Source organism: Pseudophryne corroboree, chromosome 1 (genome assembly GCF_028390025.1).
Source record: "Pseudophryne corroboree isolate aPseCor3 chromosome 1, aPseCor3.hap2, whole genome shotgun sequence".
Lineage (NCBI taxonomy): Eukaryota > Metazoa > Chordata > Amphibia > Anura > Myobatrachidae > Pseudophryne > Pseudophryne corroboree.
In genome coordinates this window covers 1,112,744,646-1,112,758,938 of record NC_086444.1, presented here as the reverse complement: position 1 = coordinate 1,112,758,938, position 14,293 = coordinate 1,112,744,646, and the positions used below count along the sequence as shown (strand labels likewise).

Genomic DNA, 14,293 nt, shown 5'->3' with positions numbered 1-14,293 from the left:
ACTGTAGCAGTCTGCGGTGCTGCTGAGCTGACAGTGTCCAGCAGGTCCGTCATCAGTCATTACATAATAAATATATATACCTGTCCGTCTGCAGTACTAGTGATATTATATATATATATTGATTTCATCTCATTATCATCCAGTCTATATTAGCAGCAGACACAGTACGGTAGTCCACGGCTGTAGCTACCTCTGTGTCGGCAGTCGCTCGTCCATCCATAATTGTATACCACCTACCCGTGTTTTTTTTTTTTCCCTTTCTTCTTTATACATACTACTATAGTAGCTTACTGTAGCAGTCTGCGGTGCTGCTGAGCTGACAGTGTCCAGCAGGTCCGTCATCAGTCATTACATAATAAATATATCTACCTGTCCGGCTGCAGTACTAGTGTGATATTATATATATATATATATTGATTTCATCTCATTATCATCCAGTCTATATTAGCAGCAGACACAGTACGGTAGTCCACGGCTGTAGCTACCTCTGTGTCGGCAGTCGCTCGTCCATCCATAATTGTATACCACCTACCCGTGGTTTTTTTTTTTCTTTCCTCTTTATACATACTACTATAGTAGCTTACTGTAGCAGTCTGCGGTGCTGCTGAGCTGACAGTGTCCAGCAGGTCCGTCATCAGTCATTACATAATAAATATATATACCTGTCCGGCTGCAGTACTAGTGATATTATATATATATATATATATTGATTTCATCTCATTATCATCCAGTCTATATTAGCAGCAGACACAGTACGGTAGTCCACGGCTGTAGCTACCTCTGTGTCGGCAGTCGCTCGTCCATCCATAAGTATACTAGTATCCATCCATCTCCATTGTTTACCTGAGGTGCCTTTTAGTTGTGCCTATTAAAATATGGAGAACAAAAATGTTGAGGTTCCAAAATTAGGGAAAGATCAAGATCCACTTCCACCTCGTGCTGAAGCTGCTGCCACTAGTCATAGCCGAGACGATGAAATGCCAGCAACGTCGTCTGCCAAGGCCGATGCCCAATGTCATAGTAAAGAGCATGTAAAATCCAAAACACCAAATATCAGTAAAAAAAGGACTCCAAAATCTAAAATAAAATTGTCGGAGGAGAAGCGTAAACTTGCCAATATGCCATTTACCACACGGCGTGGCAAGGAACGGCTGAGGCCCTGGCCTATGTTCATGGCTAGTGGTTCAGCTTCACATGAGGATGGAAGCACTCAGCCTCTCGCTAGAAAAATGAAAAGACTCAAGCTGGCAAAAGCACCGCAAAGAACTGTGCGTTCTTCGAAATCCCAAATCCACAAGGAGAGTCCAATTGTGTCGGTTGCGATGCCTGACCTTCCCAACACTGGACGTGAAGAGCATGCGCCTTCCACCATTTGAAGGAGCACCCGCAGTCCAGTTCCTGATAGTCAGATTGAAGATGTCAGTGTTGAAGTACACCAGGATGAGGAGGATATGGGTGTTGCTGGCGCTGGGGAGGAAATTGACAAGGAGGATTCTGATGGTGAGGTGGTTTGTTTAAGTCAGGCACCCGGGGAGACACCTGTTGTCCGTGGGAGGAATATGGCCGTTGACATGCCTGGTGAAAATACCAAAAAAATCAGCTCTTCGGTGTGGAAGTATTTCAACAGAAATGCGGACAACATTTGTCAAGCCGTGTGTTGCCTTTGTCAAGCTGTAATAAGTAGGGGTAAGGACGTTAACCACCTCGGAACATCCTCCGGTGATATATCGGAGGATGATGATGAGGTGGACATCTTGCCTCTGTAGAGCCAGTTTGTGCAAGGAGAGATTAATTGCTTCTTTTTTGGTGGGGGTCCAAACCAACCCGTCATTTCAGTCACAGTCGTGTGGCAGACCCTGTCACTGAAATGATGGGTTGGTTAAAGTGTGCATGTCCTGTTTATACAACATAAGGGTGGGTGGGAGGGCCCAAGGACAATTCCATCTTGCACCTCTTTTTTCTTTAATTTTTCTTTGCGTCATGTGCTGTTTGGGGAGTGTTTTTTGGAAGGGCCATCCTGCGTGACACTGCAGTGCCACTCCTAGATGGGCCAGGTGTTTGTGTCGGCCACTAGGGTCGCTTATCTTACTCACACAGCTACCTCATTGCGCCTCTTTTTTTCTTTGCGTCATGTGCTGTTTGGGGAGTGTTTTTTGGAAGGGCCATCCTGCGTGACACTGCAGTGCCACTCCTAGATGGGCCCGGTGTTTGTGTCGGCCACTAGGGTCGCTTATCTTACTCACACAGCTACCTCATTGCGCCTCTTTTTTTCTTTGCGTCATGTGCTGTTTGAGGAGTGTTTTTTGGAAGGGCCATCCTGCGTGACACTGCAGTGCCACTCCTAGATGGGCCAGGTGTTTGTGTCGGCCACTAGGGTCGCTTAGCTTACTCACACAGCTACCTCATTGCGCCTCTTTTTTTCTTTGCGTCATGTGCTGTTTGGGGAGTGTTTTTTGGAAGGGCCATCCTGCGTGACACTGCAGTGCCACTCCTAGATGGGCCCGGTGTTTGTGTCGGCCACTAGGGTCGCTTATCTTACTCACACAGCTACCTCATTGCGCCTCTTTTTTTCTTTGCGTCATGTGCTGTTTGGGGAGTGTTTTTTGGAAGGGCCATCCTGCGTGACACTGCAGTGCCACTCCTAGATGGGCCCGGTGTTTGTGTCGGCCACTAGGGTCGCTTAGCTTAGTCATCCAGCGACCTCGGTGCAAATTTTAGGACTAAAAATAATATTGTGAGGTGTGAGGTATTCAGAATAGACTGAAAATGAGTGGAAATTATGGTTTTTGAGGTTAATAATACTTTGGGATCAAAATGACCCCCAAATTCTATGATTTAAGCTGTTTTTTAGTGTTTTTTGAAAAAAACACCCGAATCCAAAACACACCCGAATCCGACAAAAAAAATTCGGTGAGGTTTTGCCAAAACGCGGTCGAACCCAAAACACGGCCGCGGAACCGAACACAAAACCAAAACACAAAACCCGAAAAATTTCAAGTGCACATCTCTAGCAGGGACCTTGTTTTTGTGTCACATAGCACATAGAGGACAAAATCTCATAGAATGAACCAATCAATAGATTCTAGCAGCAGCAAGAAGTAGGGATGCCAGGAGGGGGTTGGCAGCAGGGCCGGTGCTAGGGTGTTCGGCGCCCCCCTGCAAACTATAAATTTGCGCCCTCCCATATTCCTTTGGCGCGCGCCAGGAAAAGGGGTGTGGTCTCACAAGTAAGGGGCATGGCCACACAGTAGTACCCCCATTTAAAATTACGCCACAATGTAGCACAATCTTATTAATCTTATTCGTAATGCCCCACCCGTAGTAGTAGCGTCCTTATACATAATGCACCCCAGTAGTAGTAGCATCCTTATACATAATGCTCCCCAAGTAGTAGTAGCATTCTTATACATAATGCACCCACAGTAGTAGTAGTAGCGTCCTTATACGTAGTGCACCCCCAGTAGTAGACGCGTCCTTATACGTAATACCCCCCAGTAGTAGTAGCGTCCTTATACGTAATGCCCTCCCGGTAATAGTAGCCTCCTTGTACATAATGCCCCCCCAGTAGTAGTAGCGTTCTTATATGTAATGCCCCCAGCCCCAGTAGTAGTAGCGTCCTTACACGTAATGGCCCCCCCAGTAGTAGCGTTGTTACACGTAATGCCCCCCTGTAGTAATAGCGTCCTTATACGTAATGCCCCCCCAGTAGTGGCGTCCATAGAGCGCGTGCACAGACATACCTCACACACACACACACACACACACATATACACACACAAACACACCCACCATACACACACACACACACACACTTCTCTCTCACCCTCCACTTACCTAATTCAGTCTCCCTCTGTACAGCAGCCAGGTCCGTGTAGCTCCGCCCCTTATGGCCGTTTAGCCACGCCCCTACATGGCCGTGTAGCTCCGCCCCCTTCTGTCCCGTACTCGGCGCTCTCACACAGTTGAGATGAGGTGAGGGGCGGGAGGAGGCGTATCATGCTGCAGGAGCCCGCTGACAGTGCCTGTCATACAGTGACAGACACAGCACTGGCAGCAGCAGCAGGGGGGACAGGACGGCGCAGCAGGGAAGGGATGCAGAGTAGGGGAAGCGCCTATCCCTCCCAGCGCCTCTCTGCACTGCATCCCTTCGCTGAGCGGGTAGCGCCGGGCCTGGTTGGCAGGTACTAATTACCCAAGCCAGGGGCTGTGGAAGGGAACTAAATAAAAGGGAACTAAATAAAACCCCTTCCTCTGAGTGTAAAATGTTGCTCCTGCTTTTAAGCAGTAATGGGCCCAGGGTCTGCTTTGTCGGACACAAACTTCCTGGACTCGGGTGTTTGGACCCTACAGACAGCCTGAGTAAGCTTCAAGTATTGTTACAGGTATTAGTCAGTGTGCTGGGGGGATACCAGGGGGGAGGAAGCACCCCCCTCCCTTTCTGTTTGCTGTGGCCCATCCCCTTTTCTAGAACCTGATAAGTTTCTCCAGAATGATTGAGTTGTTACCACTGTTTGCATGTGTGAGAAGGCATTGAATAAGGGCATTATTTGGAAGGCATGCTGGTCCTTGTAGTGCTAATGGGAGATCTTAGGGATGGCTCTCAGGTAAGCTAGCCCTCATTCTGGATGTATTTTTGTATGATCCTTTATCATGAGGCCTTACTGTAGACAAATCACATGGCCCTATGTGGGCACTGCTGTTATGTAGTGTAGGACTGCTGATATCAGAGAAGCGGTGAAGTTGGGCAGCAGCTTCCCATGTATTTGCAAATTCACGTAACAAATATCTCTGAAATTCTATTACCAGAAAGGTTCAAATATTTTTACAGGTATTAGTCAGTGTGCTGGAGTAGTGGAAAAGTACCCCCACCCCCCCATTTTTTTTCTATTTGCTGTGACCCCTTCATTCTCTAGTACCTGATTAGTACCTCCAGAGTGATTTAGCAGCTGCCATTGTTTGTTTGCAAAAGCTTCAGCTTACACATCCTGGCCGGTGCCTGAATCCAATGTGAGTCTCAACTGATGGTCACGATGGTGATGCAAGGTTGTGTCATCAGGCGCAGCACTTAGATCATCGTTAATGCTTTCAAGAGGTGTCTTCTACAGATGCCTCCTGCTACATTAGAATTTGAATTAGATGGAATTGCACAGTTGCTTCCTTGCGGCTGTATGATTCCATACAAACATGTACCGGGCCCAGAGTGCACTATGCCAAGTTAACAAGTGCACTATGCCACACAAGTATAATCTGTCTTGTTTTTCCCTTCAAAGCAAAATTGCCTAAGGCAGTGCAAACAGTATAGATGGTACTGAGCGATTTATAATAAAGATTATATGCAATAAATATGGTATCTACAATATGTTTCTCTGCATCTGTTTTGTTTTCCTGTGTATTTAAAATTAAATTAAATTAAAATGAATTGGATATTACACTTAATTTTATTTCCGTTTACCCCACAAAACAAGTTTATCAAATGTATTATAAAGTGAAAGCCAATTTGTAGGGTTTGGCGTATTTATCTGCATGAAGCGCTATCACTTAAACCATCTGTTGGGCTGAATATATTGCTGCTATAGAATAAACAAGATTGACATTTTCCTGACTCCCTGCCTTAATTGCAAAATACACTCTGGCAATGTGTCAAAGCAATTCTAAAACGGCATTGATGCAAAAAGCCCTATTTTAATTAGCATCAATATTTAAAGATACACTTCTAATTTTGCCCTGTGAGTCACGGCGCAGTGTTTGCTTGTCATCAGGAGAGGATTGTAAGAGTTTTCTTGACAGGATATTTTAATAAGATATGTAAGTTTCAGCCGTAGTCTGGTTTATTTTACCTCTTACAGGGAATCTGTCAGTTGGATGATAGAAGAGAATCGTGTCTGTCACATTGATGGATTTAGGATTTAGGGGTCTATTTATTAAGTCTTGGATGGAGATATAGTACCAGCCAATCAGCTCCTAACTGCCATGTCATAGGCTGTGTTTGAAAAATGACAGGAGCTGGTTGGTTGGGCTTTTATCTCCTTTCACTTTATCTCCATCCATGGCTTAGTACATAGACCCCTTAATGGTTAATGTTTTGTTTTTATATTAACAATTTACAAACAACGCCATAGTCACTGTTAAAAATATTTATTCATTAAAATGTTACTTTTATCTTTAAGTCTATGTTCATTAATAGATTCATCTTATGCATTCTCTATATGTACTTTAACTCCCAAATGTTAAGCTATGCACAAACTTGCGCCTCACGCCTCTTTGTCTGATCTCTGTCATAATATTGGCACTGCAGTGGCAAGGCCGAAACTAGAATTTCTGTCACCCGGCAAGGCAGTAATTCGGCGCCAACTCCCCCCCCCCCCCCCCCCAAAAAAAAATATATATTTTTTTTTAAATAAAATAAAAAATAACAAAAAAGCATCACCACAACTATAGTCTCTGCCCTGTCAGACATTTTTTTAACCATAAAAGCAACAGTTTTAGCAATGGCTCCGGAGCGCCTTTGTCACACCTTTCACATCTTGACAAAAGGGTCTATAGGCCCTGGAACATTGGCTTATTTAATGCGACACCTGACTAATAAATATATATATATATATATATATATATTAGTGCAAATTTATTTATAGGTATGTATTAAAAATAGCAAATTTTATAGGTTTTTTTTTTTTTAGTATACAGATGGAGCCACGCTCATTTAGAGTGGCTGCATTGCAGGCGGGGGCGAGCGGCATGCCTAGGCGTGCCTGGACCTCGGCACGCCGCCGAACGTACAGAGACGGTCCCATTCACTTTGAATGGGGCACGTGTGCATCTACGACGCATGTGCGCCCTGTTCTTTACCGACTGTCCGCCTCGCCGGGCACGCCCAGGCACAGACTGAGCCACGATTAGCATGGTTCCATCTGTAGTAATGTACTTATCTTTATAAATAAATTTGCACTTTCAATTTTGGAAACCAGTGTCCACCAGCCATTTTCTTTAACATCACAAGGTTCCCCGTTCATATGCCACTTAGTAAAATGTAGGAGCCAGTGCAAATGAGGAAGCAGGCGTCCACTGTAGTAAATCATTTACAGTGCAGGGTAGGTGGACGTCTGGATCCTCATTTGCATTGGCAGCTACTGTGCTCAGAGAAAATGGCAAAACACAGCTCAGTATGACAGTATTCACTTCCCCCACCTTCCTTTTCTTTAAGTGAACCACTGCCAGCACGCACCTTCTTTTATTTTGGGTGCACGTGGGTTCACTCCCGGCTTCGTACTCCCGCCTCCGACTTCTCTCCGTCCCCCGCTAGTTGCGGCTGTGGCATTGGTATATTCTAGCTAGAAGCTTACTTCCAGCGCTATAGTTCATAGAGCAACAGTCATTTATTCATTTATTTCTGTTTTACCTGGCGGTAGTCCTAGCTTAGGATAAGGAAATGGTTAAATGAAAAAAATGGTATCAAGGACCGATTGCTTCTGTGGATGGCTTCTCAGCAGAGGCCTCAAGTGTAAAGCAATTGAGGTAAATCCTACCTACTATGGTGGTGTCTTGACCTAGTTCCAAGTGAGACCTTTACCACTCTGGCACTTATGATCTTGGTTTGGCTACTACTTTTGGAGCAGGTCGTGCTTGCCACACTCCCCTCCCTCCCTCCCTTTCTATTGAGCTTTATTTTGTGGAAAGACCAAATCTATATACCATACCTATACTGCTTGAAGATCTGCTCTCTAAACGGAAGGCCTTCTCTCTAGAAAAGATAGTCAAGGCTTACAGTGAGATTATATAGAAATATAAAGTTTCTGGTTTAATATATTTCATTTACCATAGTTTTTTTTGCCTATACTATAGTCCATATGAAGTTTAAGCAGCACAATAATAGTACAGTAAAGAGACAATGGATAAAATATTAGTTTGGCAGCCTCGTCATTAGAGATTATATTGCCTTTCTTATGTTCTGAACACTGGTGTATTTACAATGGGTGCAGTGTGTGCGATGCACACGGACCCCCAGAATCTGGGGGGAGCCCACACTGCACACCCTGCACCTATTTATTAAATACTCACCTCTGTGGAGTCCCCCGCTGGAGGCAGCATCTCTAAGTAAATCTCCAGTAAATGGTGAGGCGGTCATTTTTCCTGAGATTTGCGCAGGCGCAGTAATGAAATCTCTGGGGAAAATGGCTACCACGCCATTTTCCCGGAGATCAGTGCATGCGCACTAGGCTCTTGGACAGCGCTAGGGTCCCAGTAGTTACCCTAGTGCCCAGAGTCTACAGTGCTGCCGGCTAGAGAGGAGGGGGCACAGACAGAGTCTGCACACGGTCCTTTTCCTCTCTAGAAGCGCCCCTGGTTCTAAAACTGTACCTTTTCCCCTAAGAATGTTTAACCAGGCTTTTTGTTAGTACATTTGTGTCCTCTGTATGAAAGTGTTATGACAGATGAAATACATTTTGTCACTGGTTCCTAAGGCTTTAATACAGGTCATAACAGCGAAAGGCATTGACAAACAAGAAGCACAAAACAAACTTCCATTTATCCTTTTTTTAATTTTAATTTTTACTTTAACACCTGTTTTATACTTATGTGCTTATTTTTGTATGCACTTGTTTTTCAATTCAACCAACATTCTTTAGCATCTTAAATTTGATATACAGAAAGCAGAATGCGTTTGATGTATTGTGGGCTTCCGATGGTTAAAGAAGAAGTCTTTGAGTGCCATCTTGTGGAATATGGTTTCATTGCACTTACAGTAGCAAGTTCGAAATCAAATCTTCATACAGTAGTTGGTGAATAATCTACACACTGCTACGTGTGTTCTCGTTTTATGACCCAGGTTTATCAAGCCTTGGAGAGTGATAAATTGCATGGTGATAAAGTAACAACCAATCAGATCATATCTGTCATTTTTAAACACAGCCTGTAACATGACAGCTGGGAGCTGATTGGTTGGCACTTTATCACCATGCTATTTCTCATTCACCGAGTCGTAATAAATCTGGGCCTACAATATGTATTTAACAGAGGTCCTATAATGATAGCAGGTTCAGCCATATGCCATATAATATTGTAGGGAGCTCATTTTAGTAATACAGATGCTGACATCTGAAATACAGTAGCTGTTTTCCCTCTTGACTGAGGAACTAATTGTGAGAAAACTGATAATATTTGTCTATTATACTGTCTATTAAACAGCACCTTGTCCAGCCCTAACTCAAAGAAAGTAATAAAATATTAGTTTCAGGTATCTTGCCACACATGGTATAAGGGATCATCAATTTCAAGTGACCTATCAAATCAATCAAAATCGTACAGTGTGTAGGCAAATTAATAGTGCAATCACTGTTTTTAGTTGCTTCTTTAGGTTTTAAGAATATATGGTTTAAAAGTATGGTATACTCATATATTTATCATAAAGCTGCAAAATAATAACCCTTGACTTGGCAAGTACCTGTATACTGTGTCTCTGTATTTCCTAAACTAAACTAATGTAATTTGTTCAGGGGGGATGTACCAGCAGTCCGGATGCTGGCGGTCATGTGACCAACTCCAGAATCCCGACACCACTCGGAATCCCAGCGCCAGAACACCAACTGCCAACATCCCGAAGTAAGTATCGTTGTCACTATTAGGGTCTGGATGGGGGGTGGGGGTTGGGTGGTTAAGCACTATAGAGGAGGGTTAGCTATAGCCGCCACCTTCGATGGCTTAGCTCATCCACTCCCGCTGTCTTAGACCTAGCCGTCACCCCAGGTGGGTTAGGGTAGGGGACATGGGGGGGGGGGGTATAATAATTACCCTGTCTCTTGTCGGCATTATCAGTGTCAGTTATGTAACCACCAGCATCCCGACAACCGGGATCTTATTCCCAACTCCTTCAGGGAATGTAAATCTATATTCAAGGGTTCTGTATTTGTACATTTTCTAATTCCTCTCTGTAGGATGTAACAGTAATCAAATACAGTGTTACAAATACTGTATACTCAGAAAAAATTAGAAAGGTAAAAGAAATCAAGCACACAGATGTTTATTGCAGTAAAGTAAAATCAATAACAAACAACTTATTGCTAAATATTATACATACCGTATAATACAGAAAAATATTGCTGTAAGATGGGCTAGCTATAAAACCTAAATAGGTATATAAAGGTTTTTGGACAGATTAGCCTCAGTTTGTACTTTGTACACACATTTGTACATGTTTAAATAAAAGTGTGAGTCAATTGATATCCCCACAAAGGGCCTAATTCAGAGTTGATCACAGCAGCAAATTTGTAAGCTAATGGGCAAAACCATGTGCACTGCAGGGGAGGCAGATATAACTAACATATGCAGAGAGAGTTAGATTTGGGTGGGGTGTGTTCAAACTGAAATCTAAATTGCAGTGTAAAAATAAAGCAGCCAGTATTTACCCTACACAGAAACGAAATAACCCACCCAAATCTAACTCTCTCTGCACATGTTACATCTGCCCCCCGTGCACTGCACATGGGGGGTAATTCAGACCTGATCGCTAGGATGCATTTTCTCACAGCCTGCGATCAGTTCTGAACTGCGCATGCGTATGCACCGCAATGCGCAGGCATGTCAGACGTCTGCATCGGGCATCGGTGCATAGCATCGGAATGGTGCAAAAAAATGCGATTGCACAGGCGAACGCAAGGAGATTGACAGGTAGAGGGCATTTGTGGGTGACAATTGACCGTTTTCTGGGAGTGTCTGGAAAAACTAAGGCGTGTCCGAGCGTTTTCAGGGAGGGTGCCTGACGTCAATTCTGTTCCCGGACAGGCTGAAGTGATCACAGCGGCTGAGTAAGTCTTGGGCTGCGCAGAGACTGCACAAAATCAGTTTGTGCAGCTCTGCTACACATGCATTCTCACACTTGAACAGCTGAAATACACTCCCCCTGTAGGCGACGGCAATCTGATCGCAGCACAGTAAAAATTGCTGCCCAGCGATCGGGTCTGCATTAGGCCCATGGTTTTGCCCATTAGCTAACAAATTTGCTGCCGCGATCAGATCTGAATTAAGACCAAAATCCACTGCCTCTAAACTCCTTAACCTTACATCTTCACTTGGTCTCTCCCTGTGGACCTTCTCCCCCTCCTATATGAATGGGAGCTCACTGGATCTGGTCTTCACTCACCGTTGTGATATTTCTGATTTCTCCAACTCCGCATTTCCCCTCTCAGATCACCACATGCTCTCCTTTAACTTATCTCTCTCTGCTACTCCATCTCTACCTCCTAAGGCTATCATCAGTAAATGCAACATTGAGGCTATCGACACCACTTCCCTATCCTCCGTACTCGACTCGCTTCTCTCTCCTATACTGTCTCTCTCACGCCCTGAACAAGCCACATCCCTATACAATGCTTCCCTTACTTCTGTTCTTGACTCTGGCGCTTCACCAACCACTATTCACCCTTGCAGATTAACACCTTAACCCTGGCACTCCAAGATATTTACAAAAATGCTCACCTACTGCTGAGCGACTGTGGAGGAAATCACGCTCTAAGGCAGACTTCTCCATTTCAACTTATGCTCTCTTCAATCAGTGCTGCCCTTTCCCTCGCTAAACACTCATACTTCAAGAACCTCATATCCACCCAGTCTTCCAACCCCTGGCACCTCTTTGCGACTCTCAACTCCTTCCTATGCCCACCCCTATCTCTTCTCCCCTCCTCACTCTCTGCTCTTGATTTTGCCACTTACTTCACATCCAAAATTGACTCCATTCATCAGGACATCACATCCCACCAAAAAATCAGCAACCAGCCACCTCCTATCTCCTGCCACCCCTCCCCTTCCCTCTTACCAACTCTGACATCTTTCTCCCATGTATCTGGTGAGGAAGTCATGGCTCTCATCTGTTCCTCACCCTCCTCCACCTCCCCACTTAACCCTATCTTCTCCCGCCTCCTCCGCTGCCTCTCTCTCTCTGCCTGTTACCATCTTGCCCACCTCCTAAATCTCTCCCTCTCACCAGGCACTGTCCCCTCTGCTTTCAAACATGCACTCATCTCCACTATTCTTAAAAACCCTACCCTTTATCCACACACTCTCTCCAACTATCGACCCATCTCTCTCCTTCATTATGCCTCCAAACTCCTTGAGCGTATTGTCTATAACCGCCTTCCTGCCTTTCTTTCCTCTCACTCACTGCTTGACCCATTCCAGTCTGGCTTCTGTCCTCTTCATTCCACTGAAACTGCCCTCACAAAAGTGTGGAATGACCTCTTTTCTGCTAAATCCAAGGGTCACTACTCTTTGCTTATTCTACTTGACCTCTCTACTGCTTTTGACTCTGTCGACCACCCTCTCCTTCTGCAAATCCTTCATTTTCTTGGTCTACATAATACTGCCCTCTCTTGGCTAACCTACCTTTCCGACTGTTCCTTCTCTGTCTCCTCTCATGGCTCCAGCTCCCCCCCACTTCTACTAACTGTAGATGTCCCACAAGGTTCTGTCCTTGGTCGTCTCCTTTTCTCTCTCTATACATCCTCTTTAGATGAACGCATTAGCTCTTTTGACTTACAATATCATCTCTATGCTGATGATACTCAAATCTACCTTTCCTCCCCTGACCTCTCTCCTGCTCTCCTCACTCGTGTATACAAATGTCTCTCTGCTATCTCTTCTTGGCTGTTCCAGCACTTTCTTAAACTTAACATGTCTAAGACTGATCATCTTCCCTCCCTCCCGCAAAACCTCACCTCCCACAATTTCATTATCTATAGATGGCACTACTAGTAATCCTTGACTCCTCCCTCTCCTTCAAAAAACACATTCAGCACCTATCACAAACCTGTCATTTTCATCTCAAAAATATTTCCAGGATCAGACCCTTTCTCACCCAGGATCCACTAAGACCTTTATCCACTCACTGGTCATCTCCAGACTGAGCTACTGTAATCTCCTCCTGACTGGCATCCCTAACACATACATCTCTCCACTTCAAATCTATCCTTAGTGTTGCTGCCTGGATCATCTTCCTCACCAAACGCACTACATCCACCTCTCCTCTCTTACTGGCCCAAGCTCACTTTCTACCCCATCTGTGTCACCCCTGTCTGTGTGCCCCTCCCCTTTAGAATGTAAGCTCTCACGAGCAGGGTCCTCTTCCCTCACGTGCTTTTACATCTCTTACTTACTTAACCTATCTTCTTTTCAATACTCCCTTTGATGGCACCAAATCCCTCGGTTTTCTGCAGCCCTGATACCTATTTCAGTGCTGCTTACTGACTCAGCTATGTTTGTATACCCTGTACTTGTCCTATATTGTATTGAATTGTAAGTCACTGTCTTCATGTTATGCATATTTGTGATTGGGCGCTGTGAATCACATGTGGCGCCATATAAATAAGGGATAATAATAATAGTGTTATTCTATGACTTTTCTAGAAAGATGTCTCATGATTTCCATTTATATAGTGTATACCCTGTATATAGTTTTTGGTATAATACTGTAGATATAATTGCACAAAGAATATTTTTTTATATAATTGTGGAGGTGGACAAGTATTTTCAGTTATTTTAACATGTGTACGCAGTTAATATCACTTACTGGCCGTTAAAAGAATCCCCTAGCAAGCTGCCTCAGTAGTTATTTCATTGCATACAAAATTTAAACCTTTGCTGAACCAGACATGTGGGACTCCCATTTTATTTTCATTTGCTCCACAAGATCGCTCCTCCCACTTTTGAGCAAGTGGCGAGCTAAAAGATGGAACTTGTCTGTCGATGTGGGGAGTCTCTTCTTCCAGAGACTCAGCAGTTCATAGATCTGGGCGGACAGGTTATTTGGACTCTTCAGTCTGACCAACTGAATGGTGCTGCGGCGAATGGGGAGAGAAAGTAGCATCTCCGCGGCATCTTCTTCTGATAGCTCATGAGACACCCATTTCAACACGCTGTCCCATAGCAAATCTGGTATACAATAACAGAGAAGGTCACTGTATGTATTTCCCTTTTCTACGTAATGAAGCATTGTACAGTTGGTTGAGCAGGTAGAACGATTTACAAGTCCTAGCTATACAGATATTCCAGTGTTTGCAAACCCCGTCCTCAGTCTAGGTTTTAGTGATATCCATGCTTAAACACAGATGGTAAAAGCAAAATAACTGAGGTACTAATTGAGTCACCTGTGCTCAAGCATGGCTATCATTAAAACCTGGACTGGTAGTGTGCCTTGAGGACCGTGGTTGTGAACCTCTGAGCTGTGCTAAGAAAATAATTTGTTAGACCACCCAAACCCCCTGGGATCCTACTGAAAATCCAGAGTAGAAACTGCTCCTTGCTGATG

At 44.3% G+C, this 14,293-nt stretch overlaps 1 protein-coding gene and 1 long non-coding RNA gene across 3 annotated transcripts in view; one reads left to right on the top strand and one right to left on the bottom strand.

The window, feature by feature from the left end:
* Positions 1 to 4,497: 4,497 nt before the first annotated feature.
* LOC134927613 (uncharacterized) overlaps positions 4,498 to 14,293 on the top strand; it is a 70,775-nt gene continuing 60,979 nt past the window's right edge. For both annotated transcript variants that reach the window (XR_010177687.1, XR_010177686.1), the window contains exons 1-2: positions 4,498 to 4,604; positions 9,492 to 9,597. This is a non-coding gene — a long non-coding RNA (uncharacterized LOC134927613). The remainder of the gene's footprint in view (positions 4,605 to 9,491; positions 9,598 to 14,293) is intronic.
* The window catches only part of DTHD1 (death domain containing 1), a 133,500-nt gene continuing 129,283 nt past the window's right edge, over positions 10,077 to 14,293 (bottom strand). The window contains exon 10 of the mRNA XM_063922333.1: positions 10,077 to 13,917. Within this exon, the coding sequence (XP_063778403.1) occupies positions 13,616 to 13,917 (302 nt within the window). The 3' untranslated portion in view covers positions 10,077 to 13,615. The remainder of the gene's footprint in view (positions 13,918 to 14,293) is intronic.